Genomic DNA, 23,817 nt, shown 5'->3' with positions numbered 1-23,817 from the left:
ACATTTCCAATTTGAAGGAATTATTCCATTAACAGTCTGTAAGAGTGTGTGTATGGGCACACATGTGGATGAGTGCATTTGTGCAGAAGAGATGGAAAAGGAAGGAGATGTAGGCAGCATTAAGATGGAAAGTGTAAAAGAAAAAAATGAATAAGAGAATCCCTGCTGCTAGCTCAGGAGTTCTCTTTCTTTTGTTCTAATTTCTGGGAGAAGCTTCTCCAGAATATTTTCCCTGCCCTTATTATTTTCAAATCCTAGGGAGTTAAATTTTATGCACCATGGGTTCTAAGCATCTTTGTAATGGAAAAATAAGCATCACTACTTTTTTTTTTTTTTAAGTAATGAAAATAACAGCTGTCTCCCTATGGAGGTTCACTTTGTTTCCAAAGAGGAATGGGGGCTGGGATAGAAATTAAATTAATACAATTTGTAGTGTACATTGCTTATTTATTCATGAATAGCATATATAGCAAAGAGCATAAAATGGGACCGTTATATTTTACCACTCCTAATAGTACCTGAACAAGAAAATAAAAGCCTATGTATCTGCTGAAGAAGACATTTCTTAGAAAGGAATAAAAGTACAACTGGTATAATGGATATTTCAATCGTGTATTTGCTTGGGAATATGTATTTATCGTTACTATACTAAGAGAGTGTGCCCATATACACTGTATTTTTTTTTTCAATGTTTATTTATTTTTGGGACAGAGAGAGACAGAGCATGAACGGGGGAGGGACAGAGAGAGAGGGAGACACAGAATCGGAAACAGGCTCCAGGCTCTGAGCCATCAGCCCAGAGCCTGACGCGGGGCTCGAACTCACGGACCGCGAGATCGTGACCTGGCTGAAGTCGGACGCTTAACCGACTGCGCCACCCAGGCGCCCCTACACTGTATTTTTCTAAAATACTGTATTAAAAATCACCGGATGGTCTCATAGCCACAAGCAGTAACTATTATTTTTAGCATCTCTTTGAAATGTCAAAGTGAATGAAATGATGCACTTTAAAGTCTACAATCTAGATGTCATAGAAACTAGAGCTCACTGTGATTAAAGATTATTTGGTGATCACTGAGATGGACAGGATTATTCCCACACTGCTATGAATGACCATCATGGCCAAAATAGAGGGATGTGGTAAGAAAGTATGAAGGCAGTGTGGACAATAAGACTCAGTTGTCATTATATTCAAAATGTTGGTCTTTTATAGAATTCTAATCCTCAAGTCATACCTTTCCACTGCCCATTATTAGATAAGTTCAGTTAAAGAAAGTGGTCTTGTCAAAATTATTTGAAAAACTGTATCTTTAATTTTGCTTAAGCAGATTAGGCGATTGGGATATAGTTTAAATAGATTTAAAAATTTTAATACTTGGGACGCCTGGGTGGCTCAGTCGGTTAAGCGTCCGACTCCGGCTCAGGTCATGATCTCACGGCTCGTGAGTTCGAGCCCCGCGTCAGGCTCTGTGCTGACAGCTCAGAGCCTGGAGCCTGTTTCAGATTCTGTGTCTCCCTCTCTCTCTTTGACCCTCCCCCGTTCATGCTCTGTCTCTCTCTGTCTCAAAAGTAAATAAACGTTAAAAAAAATAAAAAAACATTTACAAAAATAAAAATTTTAATACTTGTCACTTAAGAAATTGTGCAGTCTTTGTAACTAAGTTATTCTCTGAAATGTACATGAAAATCACAGAACTGATTGTGCCGTTTCAATAGCTCTATAGCAGCAAGCAACAGTCCAGAAGCCAAGCATAGGCAATGAAATGATCTGGTTCCAAAACTGAATACCCAAATTAACTAGAAAAGGCTAGTTATCACAATAGTGTGTGTAATAGATGAGGATAATTCAAAAGACAAGCTTCTAATTAGAAAGATGCAAAAAATATTCTCTGAGTCACTAGACAATTCTTGACTAATCTCAGTGAACCAAGGTAACTATTAAAGGTTAATTTCTATTGATTGTAGACATTTTTTTGGTTAGATCGTTAAAATGCAAATCCCTGGGGTAGAAACCATACATATTATTTTAATATATATTTAACCAATCTCATGATTTTGATAGTCTTTAACTTGTCAGCATACTGAATACTGATGACTGATGTATGAATACTCATCGACTAAATGTAAGTTTATGCAGTGTGCATGGAGTGGCTTGCTTTCTCTACTAGTTCAGCGTCAATTAGATGAGAAATGCAGATGGTATATGCTGATAAATTTTGGGAGGTTTTTCTATTACCTGTTGTACAAAGTACATGAAATCTGTCTTGGATTAAGAGACAGGACCTCAAAGATTGTTAATGATTGATTGGTCTAAGGACTGTGGCATATTTCCAAACTACAAGTTTCATTTTTAGAGTGCTCTAGTTGTTGTTAGAGACATCTATGAATTTCAGTATTTCCAATTTCGTACTTTTAATATTGAGAGTATTTTCTACTTTTAATATTGGCAACTCCCATAATCCCTTGAGTCCATTTCATGGAGTGTGTACTTTATAGATGAAAGGAAAATTTAACTGCCAATATTCAGTCCTCTGAAGTGACCAGCAGGTTGAGGTATATCATGTTAAGTACACACAAGTATATTGTAAAAAAGTGGGATGTATAGTATGGAAGATATACTTATCTTTCTCTTAAAATCACAACTGACAGTGCTAAAGTAGTTAACAAATTTCTCTCTTCTGTTAAACATGTTGGCTTATTTTTTCACATTTTCTTTCTAAAATTCCCATTATCTGCCATAAGGTTTTGGGAATTCATAAACCCAATGTATTCATATTTTAGGGATATATAGGTTTTAAAACATTTATAGTTTAAAGTTAAGGTAAACGTCATTAGACTATATCCATAGAATAGGAATTGATGACAGAACAAGTAGCCAGAACAATCTCTCTCTCTCTATTTCAAGTTTACTTATTTATTTTGGAAGAGAGAGAAAAAGACAGTAAGCTGGGGAGGGGCAGAGATAGAGGGAGAGAGACAATCCCAAGCAGGCTCTGTGCCCTTAGGGCAGAGCCTGACACAGTGCTTGATCCCACGAATTGCCAGATCATGACCTGGGCGGAAATCAAGGGTCAGAAGCTCAGCCAACTGAGCCACCCAGGCGTCCCAGTTGTCATAACAACCAGGAGTTGGATAGGCTCTGCAGGTGATTAACTACCATGGAGAAACATGTGGAAAGGTTAGAGAAAGGTTAGAGAAATTTTAAAGATCGTTGGCTTTCTTGCTTCCACACTGGAATCTTTCTGGAATCTATTTTAAGTGGTAAAGAAAGCTCCAAATCCTCCCTAGAGTTGAACTTCAATTCTACTGTTTGGGAAATAAAGAAGTACAGCATATATATATGCTGAGTAAGGTACAAGGTTTCCTAAAAATTCTTATAGTATGGAACCATAAATTTCCATGGTTGAAATACATAATAATAAGAAAAATTGCAATAAACTGCATGTACAAAAGTTACAAACTTTTTAATGTGGCCATTTCCAAATACTTGAAATATCCATATTAGAACTCCAACTTGTATGTGGGTCATTAGTGTATATGGACACGTTTTAATTTCCTCACTATTAATAGTTTTCTGGTTGGTTTAATTTGAAATATTCAGGTTTGACACAGGGTTTATTGCGGCAACTACTACCTTGAGATGCTAATTGCAGTGTGTTTTCCGGTTTAAAACACTCTATAAGTGTTCGTTAGAGCGGACATATTCCTTTAAACCTTTTGAATTGAGCCCTCCAAATATTGTCATTGTTGCCATATGAGTCACGACTGTACTTTCTTAGTATAGTAAGGCAACGATAAGTACGTATTCCCAAGCAAATACAGAGATTTCTACCGTACCAGTGCCCCTGCTGAAAAATTGTCCTGTGGCTAGTATTTTTACATTCCAAGTTTCAGGTATAAAAGAGACATGTTTTAATATTCTCAAATATGAAAATAGTGATGTCTGTGAATTCTGGGGGGGGGGGGAATAGGTGCATTACATTTCTTTTTGCGTCTGGCAGAATTCACTGAATTTAAGCAATGATGGAGAGCTTTTGAAATAGGATGTGTAAAGTACAGAAAAATGTATTCAAGTATTTCAGAGACATATTGAGACAATGTGGTTTATCATAACTTCCAACCACACAGCTTTTCCTCAGGGAACACAAACAACGTTGTGTTCTAATCTATCTTTAGTACAAGAATATATTTCCATGATTTTGATTCATATACACCAAATAAAGAAGACTGTGTTCAACTTTCGGGTGCACAGTCTGCAGAACAAGAGTAACAATTTCTTTCAGTTGTGACATTTGCCTTTAATGCCAAATATGGTTTTTGTGTGTTTGTTTTTTCCAATAATGTTTTAAATTACTTATAAAGGAGGGCAGTTTGGTCCTTCACTTAGCAAAAATCACTGAGCATACGTTATTTTTTTCACAAGTTATTTTTAAAAACTAAAACTGGATACACCAAAGTTCAATAACTTTGAGAACTTTTTAGCTTTAAATGGCAGTTCTTGCTTTTAGTTTGAGATTGACTCAAATTCAGAAAATAATACCATTGGATTCAAAGACTGGCTTATTTTTTCCTCTTAAAGCTGAGTTAATTGTTTCTTAATGTTTAAACTTTTCTCTGTCAACCTTTTGGCACATTGAGTTTCTATTCAGCAAATCTGACCAAAAATTAAACATATCTAAAGAGCATTCTAGAGCTTTTTAAAAATACAACAATAATGATAAAAATAATGCAGAAAAATAGCAAAAATTCAAAAGAATCAGAACCTGGTTCAATTTAACCAAGAACTCTATCATATATTTGTACTTAATTACACTGCATGAAATTGGTTAATGCCCCATTGTAACTGAAATAATTCCATGGGTTGCTGATAAATTTTAAGTAAAAATTGTATTTAAAATTATTCACATCTAGTGAATGGCATATATATTGAAATCATTAGTTCAGAAATATAAAAACAACCAATCCTCACTTTATAGAAATGACTTATTTATATAATTTAGAATTAAAATCTTCCCTCCTTACATTTGGAGCTAAGAGTTTGAACCTATATAACTTTGATCGGAAAACTGTTCTTATTTAAAAAATCTTTCATAAATCCATTTTTGTTTTAACTAAATTCATTTTTATCAAAATGTAAATACTATAATCCCATTGAACTTTAAAGTCTCATTCTAAGCTAAAATATAAAAATCTTAATGAACTTTGTTCAATTATATCAAAACATTAAACATAATTACATACAGACAATTAAGCAGCTATTAAAAAACTAACAAAACAAGGGTGCTGGCTTGCGGTTTTCAGTGTTTGGCAATAATTCTAAATACACACCTATAACACTTACTTAAAAATGATAATGTTATTTTCAGTATTTCCATCTTCATTCATAGAGATATAGCTACGAGAAGCAGATTTTGTATATAATATGATCTGTTACGCCATTTGTTTGAGATTTCCAAAGAGGGAAATATTGTATTTGAAACAATTAGATTTAGTTTATAAATAACAAAACTTTTTAATTTTAAATTTATGATTTGAATATTTTTGGTATTACATAAGTTGGGCCGGTAGTATCTGTATGTGCAATCCTCTGAGGGCGTGAGTTTTCTACAGAATTAACTGATTATTTTCTGTTTTGTAACTATAGCATAAGAACATGTTTTAAAGCCTCAAGCTACTGATGTTTAAAGTCTTCAACATTTTCTCTTTTTCCATTTATAAAGTTAATTGTGCAAAATTTACTTTTGTAAGATTTAATGTCATTGAGCTGAAAAGCAAGAAATTCCAAAGAAGTTTTCACGTGTACTATTATGTGACATTATATAACAACACAAACACATTGGCAATAATATGTCCACTTACAGGATATACTGTGAAAGGACAGATAATCTTAAAGTAATATGAAATAGAATCCTCATAGTATATATTTTTGTATCCATTAAAAGCCTCTTAATATGCCTGTGACTTTGCAGAGCAAATCATAATAATACCTTCCCATATGCCACTTTAATTTGATGGTCCTTATTTGTATACCACACACACACACACATACACACACCCATGGCAAAGAAACTTTCCTTTGAATTGATCGTTCGCACTTGCATGCCCCCGGAGGCTTAATCTTGTTGCTGATGAATATCCTCATGCCTAAGAATTTTATAGATAACCCAGTAGAAAATGTTAAAAATCAAAAAGGCTAATGGGAAACAAGCTCGAGAGATGGTGTCAATCTTCTTGGCTCTGTCGATAAAGACCTTCCTCATTTCATCAGGGCTTTTCGGCATTACTTGGACAGGATGGTTTGGGCCCTTTGGGGTCACACCATCTTTTGCTTGCAGACATGGCCCCATTCCATAGGCTGTGAAGCTGAATCGACTTTCCCTTACCTCATCATCCTGTCAGAAGAAAAACATAAGAAAACACTTGAGTCATGGAATAGAGCGTGTATAACAGGCATTTCGGATTCGTAATGTAAACTTTATCACGATAAAGGTTACAAGCATATAAAGATTGAGTTGCTTTGTTTCCCATTCAAGTTTTACTGATTTATCCTGCTGCATCATATAAATGTGTCTATTAAGAAATACGAAACTCTCAAATAATATGTTTTATTGGAAAAACTAAACATTCTGGTATTATCTACGTATTGCTACAATATATAAATAAGTTGAGCAAGCAAAGGAATCTATTGGGATCTTACACATGTTCATATACTATGTTTTTGGGGTTTTTTTACATAATGTGGATAAATAATATGATGTCAAGGGGGAAATATCAAGATCATTGACTGGATTTTTCTTTTTCATAGAGGCAAACTTTAATGTTTCTTTCCTATAATTTTTATATGACTTCATTGGAAAATACACTCTAGCTCAAGAACGCTGTTTGGGTTTTGTTATCCTCACCTAACGTGGTTTCTATGTTTTACACTAAACTATCTAGAAGACTCTAAGATAGTCATATATTCTAGTTTATATGCGATTATTTTTCAGGTACATGGACTGAGTTGAAATTATGAATGAAATTTGGCTGAAGTTTATTTCATGTTCTGGAAAGATATTGTTACCTTTCTCTTAAATGTTGCAAATTAAAGAATTCTCCATATACATATGTGAAAAGAAAACCAAAATTTGAACCAAAATTTACTTAATAAAAATATGATAAATGAAATGTGTTCATGATAGGAAAACATGGCATTTAGAGTTTATAATGAAATTCATGAATGAATAAGTTAATTTAATTCATTTATTTATAATGTAACAATAGACAACTGCCAATTAATTAGGGGTTTTTTTTTGCTACTAAAACTGAAAATTTAAAAGATGACATTTTCTAAAGTTGTTTTAAAGTTGTCAAAGCTCTCCTTTTATGAAAGTAATTTTTAATGGTAATATAGGATACAAAAGTAATTGGCTCAAACTCTTGAAAAATTATTTTGGGTCTGTTTAAGCAGAGGCTCAATAAAATGTATATTACAAAATATGAAACTGAAAAATGGAAATTAAAATGGATTCTGAACATGAGAAGATGATCAAAGTTCATGTAATAATGTTTGAAATAGTTTTTTGGGAATAATGGAGTAAGGCAATTTCACATGAAAAATAAAAACAAATAATTCTTGGGAAACAGCTGAACTGTAAGATGCATAAGCAATTGAATTGTGAGGAAACAAATCTGAAGTAAAAGCCGATGATCCTAATTATACTTAACTACTGTTGTAATCTTATAAAAATTGGAAACTGAATTTTCAGTACTCTTTAAAAAAGATGTTCATTTATACTGGCTTTTTTTTTTAGTTTCCATGGAAATTTTAAGTCTAAATTATTATTTGCCTTGAATTTTTTATGTCCCAGAAAAAAGTGGATATACAAGAAATTAAGCTGTTCCTACGTAAGTGCTAAAACAGTTTCCTTATAATTTAGGAAATCATGCTGTTGTTTGCATTTCAGAAAAAAAGTGTAGATCATTGGAGAATTTGTACAACTTTTGGGTGCAAATCAGCTGAATGCTGAAGGATATATAAAATAGCCTTTTAACCTATATCAACCCATGTGTCCAAAAAAAAGCCATCTCAAAATAGGACAAAAGATAATTTCTCAATGAGCATTTACAATGAGGTGTTGACATATTAGTTGAACCAATTAAGAGATGGGTTACAAAAATGCTAGAATGTTAGGATTCTACTGTATTTAGTAAAGTAGAATCCATTTATTTTTCCCCCTAGCTTTACTAAGAAACAACTGGCATACATTACTGTACAAGTTTAAGGTATACAGCATGACCGTTTGATTTACACATACGATAAAATGATTATCACAGTAGTTTTAGTATCTGTCACCTCACACAGATAGAAAAAAAAGAAAAGAAAAAAAAATTCTCCCTGGGATGAAAATTCTTAGGATCTACTATCTGAACAACTTTCCTGTAGATCATGCAGCAGCATTAGCTATAGTCATCATGTTGTACATTACTTTCCTAGTGCTTATTTATCTTACAAACGGAAGTTTGTGTCTTTAACCACCTACCTCCATTGACTACCTTTCTAACCATCAATTCGGAAGAACTTAACTATGTTCAAACTCTTAGAGACTCCACCCCCCCCCCCCCCGCCCCGCTCCAGTTCTCCATCTCAAAACAGAGACAATCTTTTCAAGATTTAAGATATTCAGTGAACAACCACATTATGTTCCATGGCATCTTTCCACTAACTGTGAGTAGAGGGTTAATCTCAGGGCCTGGGCTGATGAATGACTTCTGATCCTTTCAGCATCATTTCCTTGAAAACAATAGAGCTCACTAAATGGGGAAGGTGGAGTTTGCTTCATTTACTGCACAGGGCACCGCTGTGTGATGGCCTGAAGGCCCTTGGGCTACGTGACCAGAATGTAGACAAGTCTGGTAAGAAATAAGGGCTGTGGCTTCTTTGTGTCAATGTGATAACATATGCTCTGACGTTTGTCCGTGGCAGCGCGTCTACATGCGCCTGTGGATGAGGCCCAAAGCAGCTGTGCTCATGAGTAACTGCCCTGCCTCCTGGGGAGATGAGAAAATGCTACCTCTGATGTGCCGGCTGCCTCACATGCTCCTGTAGGACCGAGTGAAGCCCAGTGTGTCTGGAGGGTCTGATTGACAAATTTAACCCCGCATTTCAACGGTGGTGACAGAAGCTGACCTGGCTTTCAGATCCTTTCAGACCCAATATGGCCCAAAGTTCAGGGAGGGAATTTGATAAGAATGTTGATACTGATCCCCCCTGGGGTTGAGATAGCCAAAGTCCCACAGAAAATAACTGGGAATAAATCTTACTATAGCAATGTGGAAGACAGAGAATGATCCCTTATTGAATTGGTAGACGGGTGATTAACGAGATAAAACCGAAGGAGACCAGGTGATAAAACCGAGGGGAAAATGGCTCAAAATACAATTTTCTTGTCTCCTATTTAGTTGATTATCTGTGAAACTGAAACCACTTGGTAGAAAGAGAAATTAGGGCAAGTAAAGCAAGCGGCTTCATGGCCTGTGTCAAGTCCACTTGGGAGTTGGAAGAACATTGCATTTAATCCCTGATGTTACTTCTTTGCAACCTTAGGCCAACAACACTGTAAACTAGTGAGTATTGTGTAGTACTGTCCAATAGAAATATACTGGGAGCCACACATGAACACCGTGTGTATAATTTTCAATTTAAATTTTACACTATCTACCATTTTAATGAGTTGAAAGAAACCAAATGAAATTAAGTTCAGTATTACATTTTCTTTAACTTAGTATGTCCTAATATGATTTACATATTTACTCAAAGTAAAAAGGAGATCTTCTATATTCTTTATTTCATGCTAAGTCCTTGAAATCAGCATATATTTTTAATACACCTCTGTTCAGACTCTATATTTATTTTTTTAAATGTTTTTCAAGGTTTATTTATTTTTGAGAGACAGAGAGAGAGACAGAGTTCAAGCAAGGGAGGGGCAGAGAAAGAGGGAGACCCAGAATCCGAAGCAGGCTCCAACTGACTGAGCCACCCAGGGGCCCCTCAGACTCTATTTCTAGTGCTCAATAGCCACATGTGGCTTGTGGCTACCATTTTGTATGAAGCAATTATAACATAAAGAAGCGGGATCTCTTTACTGTGAAGTACCAACTGATATCTGTGGTCTATGCTTTCTAGGATTGACATAGGGATATATATATATATATATATATATATATATATATATATATATATATACCGCAGCATGAAAAACAATGTTAGCTGTGAATGCTGACTTCTAATGTGCTGCAGCTACTGGCCAGCATGTAACCGATGACCCTTTTGGAGCAGGTAAAGTCTGGGGTGGTATGAATCTATGCTGAGGACCAGCTTCCTGGTTCTCCCACTGCTGTGACATTGAACAGCAGAAGTAGTTACGTTAAGGGAAGTAGCAAACCTAGCCTGGCCATGTGATAAATAAAAATGAGCCTAGCCAAACCACATTCTCTGACTTAAACTCTGGCAGACACTATGATTAGGGGAGTCCTCCAGGCGTGGGTTCCCCATGTACTTCTCCTTCTGGAAAGGCAGGAAGCTACACATGATTCATGGGTACATTTGTTTTTATAGCTGCCATGCTGGGTTTTGCCGATGGGCAAAAATTCTGGGCTATTCACAAGAAAGATCATGGCCAGAGGTAAATCTATTAGCTCTCTTTAGGTGGCTTTTAAGACACAGAATGAAAATTGACAGGAGTCCTATGAAAGATTTCCTGGCACATTTTTGCCAGCTGGGAGGAAGGAAATCTGTTCCAGTTCCGGCAGCTGCTTCCTTTAAGGAACCCTGTTAAATATGCTGCTTTCATCTCAGAAGTTAAATCAATGATGCCGGTGGGGAAAGGAAACAAAAGGCACTGATATGGGCTGCTGAATTTACTCCATCCATGAAGGCAGTTGAAACAAAGAAGACTGGTTTGAAGGCTGGGCTCTCCTTGCCCAGCTCGGAGTGGAATATCCAGCAGATGGTATCACCTTTGGCTAAATGCATAAGTGGAAACGACATGACACATGCATAAAGGATCTTGCCACTTCTGGTTTGAACTTAATCTCGGGCAGTTGTTTCCTAGCCCAGTTACAACTGGATGTACTAAATGGGAAGCCATTAGAATTGCTTAAACCTTCCTTTGTGGTGACTATTAAACAGTACAAGATTCCAGGAAGGTACGGGGCACTTGGATGGCTCAGTGTGTTAAGTGTCTCATTTCAGCTCAGGTCATGATCTCACAGTTCCGTGAGTTCAAGCCCTGCATTGGGTCTCTGCTCTCAGTGCAGAGCCTGCTGTGAATCCTCTGTCTCTCTCTCCTCCTCCCTGGCTCACACACTCTCTTTCTCTCTAAAATAAATAAACATTAAAAAAAAAAAAAAAAGATTCCAGGAAAGTAAATGAGACTCTTAGTTCTGATTAAAGAAATAGTGGAAGCAGGGGTGCTAAGTCCTTCATTAATTTTCTCTAGAATAGCTCTATCTGGGCTATGATAAAGCTACATATATCCTACAGTCTGACTGCTGACTACTTGGGGTCACTAAAGAAGTACCTCAACAGCCTCTACCATGATAAATAGTAATAACTGAAGAGCTTCAGAAGGACAAAGGAGGATGGTGTGCCTTTTTTAAAATATTTCATTTTTAAGTAATATCTACACCCAGCATGGGGCTTGAACTCACAACCCCAAGATCAAGAGTCACATACTCCACTGTCAGCCAGGCTCCCCGAGGCACTGGTATACTTAACAGACTGGACTAGGGTTTTCCTGTTAGGTTTATATAAAGAAAAAAGCCTGACACTGTGTATCTTCATGTGGTGTAGACCCAGTTAAGGAAACGTGAAATCTCCAGCTTATTATCACAAATCGGTTTGAAAGAGTTTGGTCTAGGTCACTGTCAGAAGGAAGTTGGTTAATGATAAATGGTAGTTTCTCTCTCTGAGGAGAAGGTCAAGGGAGGGTTTCGTAACTAGTGGCCCATGTGACTAGGTAAAGGTAACTAATTAACCTGGTTAAAATTCAGGGCCCAGCCCCATCAGACCAATTTCCAGAAATAATTGGAGGAAACCATTAGGAATGATTTACAAACAATAAAGGACAAACCATTATCTCTTCTGCATCCCCGTATGAGAAAAACAGCTTGTAACACTATTTGTAATTTGGCAGATACATTTTGATTCCTGTTGACCATTTTGTATAAAGTGACTGGAAGACAGAATGAATTTGAAAGTGGAACATGGGCGAACGAACTGTGACAGGTCTGAGGCAGGCAACAAATAGCCCAAGTTCCCTCTCTGACGCCTTAAAATCCATCAGCTCTAGAGGCATCTGCTATGAAAACACACGCAGACTGGAATTTCTGAAGAAGACTCCACAGTGGTACTGTGAGACGGCTGCCAGAATTCTAGACTGGAAATCTCTCTGATCTATTTGAATGGCAACTACTGATACTCTCTTGTGCTCTGGTAGAAGCAGTTTCCAAACTGAAGGAACCCACAGGGCATCAGACTTTATTTAGGCTTAAAAAACCTATCGTCCTATGATGGGCAAGGTTAGAAAGGTATTTCAGTCTAAGTTCCCTGATAAAATGAAAACGGTATCTTTAGGAACAAGCGAAGGAGAACTACTCAGGCGAAGTACGTCATGTCCGTGAAAAGGTAGCTTATTCGACAATGGACCAGAGGTGGAATCTCCAGCTGGAGCTATCCAGAGTGGTATGAATCTCATGATTCTCTTCCCACTGAGACAAAGCTGGTCACCTCGTTCACCAGTAGAAATTTTTACATAGAAGGCCAGGAGCTAAAGCACACCTTCAGTCTAATAAAAAATTGTCGTTGAAAGCGAGGTAAGTCCACAAAATGAACTGGCTGGTGTATGTGGCAGGATCCGAAGTGTTGCTCTCACAGCAATATCTGGATACTCAAAGCCCTTGACTCTAGCCAGTGGCGTTGCCTTACGGTCAGGCAAGTGACCTGGTGAAACGAACACTTAACAACATCCCACGGTGGGAGATGAAGTTCCTTATAAAAATTCCAGGGTACAATTAAATTAAGTCAAGTAATGTTTTCCTGGTTGTTAGCTCAGAAGGAGAATAGAGTGCCAAAACAGATGTCTTGGACCGGCCATGGATGTAGCCATGATGGTGCCCAGGCCATGCGACAATGGACAGAACTGTGATATATTCCTCTGTTGCGTCATTGATGTGGTGGCAGCTTGACCTGAATATTAATGAAGGAAAATATTGCTTGAAAATTGCCTTGGAATTAAATCTCCTGAGGATAAGTGCTAACACATTGCTGGCAGATGGAATGCTAAGGTCTTTGACTACGGCTCCTGGAGGATTCCGTGGATTTTAGCAGAAATAGACGGAGTCCATCTTGGGCTTTTTTTTATACCATAACAGAAGCCACAGATGAAAATACTATTAATGGTTTGGAACAAAGCATTTTTATATCAGTTTGGGCTCCTGGAATAGATCTCATTGAACAAAAGAACACATTTAAACATGACCAGTGAACAAAATGGCCCAAGAGTGCAACAGAGTGAGGGCATTTAAATAGAAACTGGAATGAGGAATTAAAACACTTATTACTAAAGACAGGACAGCAAGGACATAAAGAGCTGGCTAGTTCACAGGATGAGTGTGTAGATCACTTGAGTATGAGTGACAGCAACAAAGAATGCCTTTAACAAGGTTTCTAGTTTCTGGTGGTTGAAATGTGGGGGGTTGGGAGCAATGCTGTGACACTATTTTGTTATTCCCACTTACAGACATTTCTTTTGCATTATAATGGTTCTGATATAGCATATCAGATATATATTATATACCTGATATAATGGTTCTGGGCCCATGATTACATTTTCTAGCTGATGGGATCATTGCTGCTTCTGATCTATTATTAGATCATATTTATATTAGATGATATTAATAGATAGATCATATCTATTTCTTTAAACTAGGAAGACATCCATGCTCCCTGTGAGTGAGGGGACAAAACATGTTGCGTGCTTGAGTCCCGTGAGGACTTCCAATTAGACGAAGATACTTTATCTGCTGTTTCTCCTGACTTTTATCCTTCTAAAAGTTAAATAAATGACATGAGACTAAAGCTTATTTCTGTCTTGTAACCATGACTGCGTTCTCAAACCTGTAATCAGGCTATAGTGCTGTAATGAACAAAGCTACTTGACCTCTAGATGTCGGTTTTCATAGAAAAATGACACATTTGAACAATTTAAATTTAATCGTCTTTATGTAGCATTGATTCCTCATAAAATTTGGCAACAACCTGTCAAATCACCAGCATTCTATGTGCATGCAATAATGACAGCCTGGGGGAGGGCAATGTTTCTCACACTGCGGTCCACAAAACACCTGCCTTGGAATCACTGGGACGGGTTGCAGAGATCCAGTTTTCTGAATGGCAATTGTGGAGATTTGTACTCATCAGCCTTTAGGTTGTCCCAGAAATCTGCATTCCCAACAAGTTTTCTAGGTGATCATAATGCACAGCAAATTCTACAAGCGTTTCCAAGAGGCATTAATGTATCTATCCAAGCAGGCTTGAATTTAGTGAAGAAACATCTTTTGAATTCCACTCAAATTTACATTTTTAAGTGGCAGTTTATGAACACATACTCTGGGATGACTTTTGTGTTAGTATTTAACTACTATTTCATTTTTAAATAATTTTCTGTTTTACCTAAGGCTGCTTCTAGGTAATGTTATGTGTAAGGTTATTTATATGATCTGTATCTTTATCCATTTTTAAATCTACCATGGGCCAAAGCATATCCTGGGCAATGGACTTTGCATAATTATGTGTCACAGCATGATAGAGTGGATTACTGTTTTCGAAAGCATCCGGAATATGGTTTCACTAACATCATACTTCCGATTAATTGTGGTGCTAGAGAAATAGAAACACTTTGAACTTCAATGAAAACATTTCCCTCATGAAAATGTCTTGTTCAAATACTTATTTCCTAGTAATGGTAACAAAAACAAGGTGTTGAGGAGAACTTACATTCTAAAAAACATGAAAATAAATTGGGCATTTGCATTATAAAAATATGTGTGTGCTATATAGGAAGTCATTTCCAAATATATCCTTTTCATCTCAAAAATATTAGATGGTCCAAATTTACAATCTGACTCAAGATTGACATTTGAAATGCAAATGTGCAGTGAAATTCTTTATTCCAATTAGTACTCAAATATTTGTTTGAAATAATTCAGTTTTCTGGAGATATCTTCAGCTTGAGTTTCTAATAGACTGAAGGTCAAACATGTGAAGTATTTAGACCAACATCTAAAACTTTTGACTCAAACACTATATGTTAGCCAATATTTAATGTTGATAAAAGTAAGGCACTTTCCAACCCAAGATATAGGTAATAATAAAAATTAAATAGAATGAATTAAAATGAGCAAAAAATGAGCAAAAGAACATGGCTGATTTAAAAAGTAAAATTGAAGACATACCTTAATTTACTCACAAGTAAAATCACGTACTATGCTTTAAGCAAGTTAGAAGGGTAGGCAATGAAGAACGTAAAAACCCATTTAGTTAGTGTGCAATTCTTTATACAGGAGACCTGTTTTCACTAAGTTTGAAAGTGAGAAAAATGTTTCAGTAATTAAACATCAAGATCACATTGTGAAATATGCTACATGCTTTTTCATTTTATTAGAGAGTGATGCCAAAGAGTGACTCATGGAACATGCATAGTATAACTAGAAATATTGAAAATAGAAAATCCAAGTCTAGGGGCACTTGGGTGGCTCAGTGGGTTCAGCACCCGACTCTTGGTTTCAGCTCAGGTCATGATCTCATGCTTTGTGAGTTTGGGCCCCATGTCAGGCTCTGTGTTGACAGCTGCTTGGGATTCTATGTCTCCCTCTCTCTCTCCCAAAATAAATAAATAAACTATTAAAAAAAATCCAAGGGCAGAGACAGTCATTCAGTTGAATTACTTCATCTCCATCATAGAACAAATACATATTAACATACAAGTAATATAAGAATTTATTTCCTATCCCCTTCTTAGTCCTTAAAAATGGCCAAAATCTTATTTTTGGGTGTGGAAGTGGTGAAAGCATGAAGTTTGCTAGTGAGTGATAATAAAACATGAAGACTCTATGACAGCATGAATGATGATTTATTATGTGAACTGCTGTGGGGTACAACAGCATTAACTACATTATTTTCATCCTAATGTTTCTCCCCTGGTAGGTGCCTTTGGGTGTTCTGTATACAATCAAGATGTCAAGTAATTATGCCAAAGGTCTTTCTGTTTCAACAATTTTCTGTAACTTCTAATTGCCAAATAGGAGAGTAATAAAGGAAGGAAAAGTGAATTGTTGTTCATTTCCATTTACAGGGTTTCAAAGTGTGTGGATTTTGAAAAAAAAAAATTTACTAATAAACGTAACAGTGGCTTATTTTTGTTGGGAAGATCTCCATCACTTAGAAAATTCTGAGGTAAGATGAAATATAGGAATGAATTAAAAATTCTTTTTCCAAAATACATATCAGTTTAATACATCTATATACATTTCCGTATTATTTTAAAATGGAAAGCTTCAAAGAATACAATTATAGATGAGATTAAAAATACATTATGGTTGCAAGTCAATTGTCAATATAAAATTATTTAAAATCCAGTTTTCATGAGAACTTTGCATTTATTAATGATGACATGCTTTAGTTATGAATTAGCCAACTTTATGTTTATATATTGAAATTAGATTCAGAAATGGTTTGGAAATTATTTACATGGTAAAATGTAGGCTTAAAAAGATGAATTCTAAGATAAAATAAAACAAAGATGGAATGCATACATTTTAGGAGATTGATGAGAAATCAAGGAAATAATTCTTTTAAATACTCATGTATCTATTTCTAGCACGATATGCCAGATTCGTTCAGTGCCAACTCGAATTAAAGAGAGACATAAGATAATATGTTATGATAGACAACATATGTAAAAAGCTGTAAATGTGTTTTAGTTAACTTTGAGATGGAAGTCACTATAATGCATGTGAAATTAGATTAAGTACAGGTTACATTATTTTATTGAATACTATTTTCCTAAATAGATATTTCAGAGAGGATATAGCTCCAAGATCTATCTGTGTTTAACACAGACCCTAAATATTTGTTTGCAGGAAATCGTTAAATTCTAACAATTTTTGGTTTACTTGAGAGGATGAAATTTTGAACCCCTCCCATATCAGAGTCATTCAAATATAATTTAGTTTGAAATGATTGGGAAACTACTCTTCCTTGGGCATGTATCAAAGAAATTTGTAGGAAATATTTTCCTACTTAAAAATTATCTTATACTCCAGAGTATAGCATAAACTGAGCTAAATGGAAACTTTATTATATAATTTAATATATATGGGTACCACGTTGCTTTCAACTGTCTATGGAGCCTCATCCCTTCAAAATACTGTATGTATATACACATACATATATGTGTATGGATATATATACATATATAAATATATTTATGGATATATATACATATATATATATTTATGGATATGTATATGTGTGTGTGTGTGTGCGTGTGTGTGTGTGTCCTAAAACTGTAGAGTCGAAAAACTGTACAGGGCAGAAAAAACAACTATTTTTTATTCTTAGAAGTTACCTTGAGTTATTTTTGAGGTAAGACAGCATATAAATACATAAGTCAATAAAATAATGACAAGCTTTTGTACAGATAGTCAAAATGCAGTCAATGATATCTTTTTTTTTTCAAATTTTTGTTTAAATTCTACTTAGTTAATATAGTGTAATACTGCTTGCAGGAATAGAATTTAGTGATTTGTCACATGCATATAACACCCAGTGGTCATCATAAGAAGTATCCTTCTAGATACCCATCACCCATTTAACCCATCCCCCAAGATAACCATTGTGCTTAGCAAAATATAAACTTGGCCGTTATTTCTCACATCCAGAACTAATGGCTCATTTTTCTTTCATTTGAGTATATAAATAGCAATGGACACACAATAACAAGCAGGAAGACAGAGGTACTGGAATACTGTGTGAATATGTTTTCTCTCAGTAAACCATTGCATCATTACACTGTGATGCAGAAGAAGCTTTGTCAAATGCATTAAAGCAACCCCACATCATCCATTTCTCTCCACAAATAACATGTATTTAGAAACATTTTGGGCACACCTTTATAACCCTGCAGGACTAAAGTAATGATACCACATGTGGGAAGAGCAACTTCTAACCAAAACACTTTCATATCATGCATACACCCACACATATACAGCACTGGGGGTAAGCGTCTACGACATGGTGCAGTGGGTACTCGGCACACAGCAGGCTATGACAGTGTGGGGTGGGGAAATTTGGATACAAGAGCAAACTTGTATTCTTTCACAATAGACCAAAGATTCACTCGCTCATACCTTAATGGAGAAAAAGTAAAATATAAGAGATTCCACACAATGCTAAGCCAATTCTGAACCAAGTTAAAAGTTTTCTAGGAATAATATTTACATTAGTATAAGGCCCCCTGTTGTGACAAACTTTTTATACTGAGGCTATTTTATTTACTTTGCCTATTCTGCCAATTCAGAGTGCTTGAAAAAAGCTATGTAAACCAGTACTCGTGAAAATATAGGGTATTGGATAAACATTTAGACTCATTTAGATTACTTTGATTTAAAGATTTGGATTGCTCAGACTGTTTCTAAGCAAGTTACAGGTTTTAAAAATGATGAATTCAAAGACTTGTTAGTTTGAGAAAAATAGTTTTCAGAAAGTCAAAATAATCATCCCCAAATTTGCACAAGGATTGGAATATTATAAAAAAAGTGGAATTCACATAATTTCCCATGAATGTATTTGCATTACCATTTTGTTTCTTTTTAAAAAATAAGTATTTATAATGGTTGCTGAGGTAAACCTAATTTTTTATCAGAGTTCTTTTTGCATTGTTTTGTAAAGCAATATTTAATTAAATATATAGGAATTAAATTAAATATTTAACTAAATATATAGGAACTAAAGTTCCTATAGGCATTAACTGCTTAATTACTAGGGGTTTAAGTATATTGTCTCCCAAAGAGGCTACTATTTGTGTTATGCAAATACAATGCAATTACATTTTTTCTTAAAATTTATATTTAAGATAATTAAGTAAAAGTAATTGAATCAAGTGATTTTTTTTTTTTTTCAGGGATGAAAAAATAAAGGAGATGTGGCTAGCTATGCTGGGAACAAATCTGCAATTTTAGTAGAAAAATTAGTTGAACAATTATATATTATAAGAAAATTTAGTAAGTGCTTGAAAATAATACTGGCCCTAGATACCTGCTATGACATTGAGAATCCTTCAATTAGATGAATGTAACATGTTTCCTATCTGTTCATCTAACACTGTATGTATTCTTAACCAAGATGTGAGCCAGAATCATCTGGGGAGGTATTTTTAAATGCACTTTATTCCAGAAATTTTAGTTTAGTAGACTGGACTGTTTGTGATTCCCCAGCCCAAATTCTTGGCTTGGACGTGTTTCAATTCAACCACTGAATGCTATATCATAGGTGGCCAAGTCAAGCAAATAATATGCTCTCGTATAGATTAACTTTCTAACTGTTTAGCTATTATACTTGGACATGTGACCTTGTGATCTCTTTTTCACCAAATAGTTCAAAGGATGCTGCTATCAAAACCAAACTCTTTCATTTATTATAAAGAATCTCAACATTAAGAATGGATTCTAAAGATACACGGGTTGGACAAAGCATTTTACTTTTGCCTTATTTTTAGGTCTCTTTTCTGACAAGAAAGGCTACAGTTAGAACTTCTTTGTGCAAATAAATTTTCCCTTAATTTTTGAACTAATTTTGCTAAAGCAAATGATTATTTCCTTCATGGAGACTATTAGAAGATTGTATGTGTTATTTCTGTTTAACATATACTTAAAAATCATTTTGATCCATCAACTATCTCAGTTGATAAGATGAAGGATGTTTAAATATCTTTTCACTGCGTGAGGGAAGACGAATGGAATTTGACGAGAATATCCTTAGCTGAAGGGGGATGGTGGTTGTTTGGATTTAAATATACAAGGGGCTATGTTTCCCCACCAAACACTGCCTGGGTGCAGAATATGCTGTCTGCTTTTTTACTGATAACCACATTCCTCTACTTAGAGTTAAGAAAGTGAATTTACCGTGTCTGAGAAACGGTAAAACTTCTCCAATGCAAAAGCTTCTGTCTGTGGGAAGGTAAAGTGGACCAAGAGGGATTGAGAAACCAGAGAATCAAGTCATATATGAGTAAATATAATTGCACAATTGGTTTTAATTGCATATATCATTTTCACATACACATTAATCGATTTCACATATGCAAGGTATGCAACCCCCAAAGTATGAAATGAACTTAAAAAAAAAGCTATTTTTTTTCCTGCACTAAATCTCAGTTACATTATTTGCTCCCTGTATATTTCAACTGGTCATTAGAAAATAATAAGGTATTACTATTTGTGCATTTCCGTATTTTCCTAGAGAGCCTCTCACTAGAAAATTTAATCTTGTCGTCTTTCTGTGAACTAAAGAATAATGGGCTTCAGTATGTATCCTGATATTCTCATAGGTAGTAAACTTAAAGAGCTGCTTTGGTAGGATAATCCTTTTTGAGGAGGGACCAGAGTTGAGCATCTAGACTTACAATACAGTCTATCATGTTACTCATTGGACACTATGGCTGTTGGATGTGTGGTAGGTGTGGAAAATGCCCAAGCTCTTAGCCCTCATTTGGACACCATGTACCTAATACTTCTCAGCACCTGGCTGATACACTTAAAATTGTATAGAAATGAGGAGGGAGGTAGAGAAATGGACAATAAAAGCAAAAAAGCAAACCAAAATGAGAAGAGGAAATAAGCATTACTTTGTAGTAATATTAGAAGGAAAAAATGGTCTTTATCAGTCATTTAAAAGGAAAGAAAAAACAGAAGCTGAGCCCTTATGATAGAGAATTTTTTTTTGTTCTGTGATAGTGTTTCAGCCAGTGCCAAGTGTCATGAGAGAAAGGAGAGCAAGTAGACAGTAGGAAGGGAGAAAGAAGGAGAGGAAAGAGACAGTAAAAGAATGAGAAAGGTACAAGGAAACCAGTAGATGGGGGTGTGATGGGGAGAAGAGGATAAAGAAAAGTTAATCTCTCCATCAAAATGTGTTTCAATATATAAATAATGTGCTTTTATTTTCATAACAACTTGATCAAATATAAGCCCAAGCACTGTGTTAGTCCAATGTGTTGCTCAGAGAATCACAATCCTGATGTTCCTTCCATGCTATTGTGAATTGGGTATTTTTTATGATTTGGGGGAGTCAAATAGATAGGACTGAATACACTATCATGTTAGAATATGTTTACTGCTCAGTACTGAGAGATCATGTGCTTGGGGTTTACAAAATTTAAGGAATATATAAATTGCAGCAAATAATTCAGAAACTATAAGGAATCCTTAAAAAAATTAAATCCTTTCAACATCCTTAAAAGTGCATACTATATGAACCAAACTACTCTGTTGAAGATTTGAGCATGTTTTGACTTAAATATTCCAATATATGGGATTCTAGACACAGTTTCTCCTGTGCATACAACTTTGACATTTCTCTATTGCATGTGAGTCCATTTGCTTTTAAATGTCAGTTGGCACTTTCATATTAAAAGAAGTAAACTCATAGATATGCTGGTCAATAGAAATTTTCCCTTACAGAAAAGTAAAGGGGGTTGATTGGACGTATGTGCACATATAAACAGAGATGACATTACAAGTATTAATAGAGGGGAACGACCCCATTCTGCACATCTACATTCAATTATGAGATTATTTCTACAACTTCTTGTGGTCTTCTAATGATGTTCTAAATACAATTTCTTCTGGGTTTCATTTAACAGGTGTAGCCAGGCAAAAATAGCACCTTCTTGTGTTTCCCATAGAGCTTCAGAATAAACAACTTAACAACATGAAAGTATGCATAAACTTTTCCACATACTTTTACATGAGTATCATAGCATTAATAAATAGATATTGGTTTATGGAAACAATTAAAGGAATTAGTTTGATGAAAAGGAACAACTTTAATAGTTATATTTGATGACATGTTAAGTCAGACCATCAGTAAGATCCTCACACTGCAAGTAAGAAATGATATATTTTGTTAATTGAAGCAAAAAATGGTGTTGTTCCAGGAAGTACATTAGAAAGAAGTTGATAAATTCTCATGTCACCAGATATGTTGTGTAAAGTAGACCTAGGTGTCACCATTTTCTCCCTGAAGCTATTTTTGACAATTTCAGTTTCGATTGGACAAAACCAAAGGAATATTCATCTGATTGGGTCCTCAGATTCCATTTACTCTCTGTGCCACTGTATTAAATGTAACAAATTTACTGTCCAATGAAAATTGGTATCCCAGTGAACCCAACGCATTTAATCACCTACCTTATTCTTTCTCTTTCGTCGAAATCTCAGAAGTTCTTTGTGTTGTCTAGATACAAAATTTACAGCTGCATATTCCAGAAGTGCTGAAAACACAAAAAGGAGGCATACTGCCATCCAAATGTCAATAGCTTTGACATATGAAACCTGGCCAAGAGAGAAAGAGAGAGTGAGCAAATTGACTTGTACTGTTGTTTCCACTGAGTACAAAACTGAACATCTGATTCTACATTGTACCATTTATATCATCTTGAAAAAGAAAGGAATAAGATCAATACTTCTTGAGCTTAATAAACACTTTTTAGAAATTAATTGTGCAAGTTTATATATTAATCATACATCAAAACTTATGTATGTTTTACTAAATAAAGTTTGTTGTCAACTGAGGCACAAGACCAAATGTATGATTAAGACAAAATAAGTTGGAAATGTAATTTTACCTTCAGTGAAATCTGGAACAACGCTTGAAGAAAGCATAAAGTAACATCGAAATATATGTTTCGATATATATATATCGATAATGCCATTTACCTGTTAGTTCCATGTTTTCTTCATTACTTTTTTTAATTTGAAATAATTTTAACATTAGCAAACGTGTTGCAGGAACAGTAAAAAACATAAAAATAAAAAACAAAAAAAAAAACCTCCCAAGTTCTCCAGTTGTTAATATTTGACCAAATGTCAAATATATTTCTCTCTCTCTATCTTTATCATTTATGGCCTTTCCTTGAACTACTTGAGAGTAATTTGCAAACACGATGCCTTATCACCCTAAAATACTTGTGTGTATTTTCTAAAAGAAAAAGACAATCTCCTCCTATATAACTCAAGTACACCCCCCAAAATCAGATTGACGTTAGTAAAATACAACCATCCAACCCAAAAACCCATTCTCATTTCAGCAATCGTCCAAATAATGCCCTTTTTACCAGAAAAACATTTGTCCTTCCAGTCCAGGATTTAATCTAGAATTATATGCTGTCCCTTGGCATCAGATCTCTTTGGGCTTCAATGTGGAACATTATGGTCAGCCTTTTCTTGCCTTCTGTGACCTTGATATTTTGGATAAGTGCAGACCAGATTTTTTTTTTAGTGTCTCCCACTTTTGGCTTATTTGATGTTTCTTTACTTTATACTCAGGTTATGGGATTTTAATAGGAACAGTGATGCCCTGTTCTTCAAGTGTATCATATCAGAAAGCACTCAATGTTGATCAGTTGGTTAAGGTGCTATCTACTAGGTCTCTCTATTATAAAGTTACCAGTTTCTCTTGAGTAAATAAATATCTTCTTACTCATTAAGTTTCATCCATTA

At 35.2% G+C, this 23,817-nt stretch overlaps 1 protein-coding gene across 2 annotated transcripts in view; it reads right to left on the bottom strand.

Moving 5' to 3' along the window:
* Positions 1–888: 888 nt before the first annotated feature.
* Positions 889–23,817, bottom strand: part of GLRA3 (glycine receptor alpha 3) — a 201,435-nt gene continuing 178,506 nt past the window's right edge. The window contains exons 8-10 of one of the 2 annotated variants that reach the window (XM_025921486.2): positions 22,507–22,650; positions 20,224–20,268; positions 889–6,392 (exon numbers count right to left, since the gene is read on the bottom strand). In XM_025921486.2, coding sequence (XP_025777271.1) covers positions 6,114–6,392; positions 20,224–20,268; positions 22,507–22,650 — 468 coding nt within the window. In that variant the 3' untranslated portion in view covers positions 889–6,113. The remainder of the gene's footprint in view (positions 6,393–20,223; positions 20,269–22,506; positions 22,651–23,817) is intronic. The other variant, XM_025921487.2, reaches the window with a different exon arrangement.

This window comes from Puma concolor, chromosome B1, assembly GCF_028749965.1.
Source record: "Puma concolor isolate L17-30 chromosome B1, mPumCon1.1.hap2, whole genome shotgun sequence".
NCBI classification, from domain to species: domain Eukaryota; kingdom Metazoa; phylum Chordata; class Mammalia; order Carnivora; family Felidae; genus Puma; species Puma concolor.
This window is presented reverse-complemented; position numbering and strand designations above follow the sequence as displayed.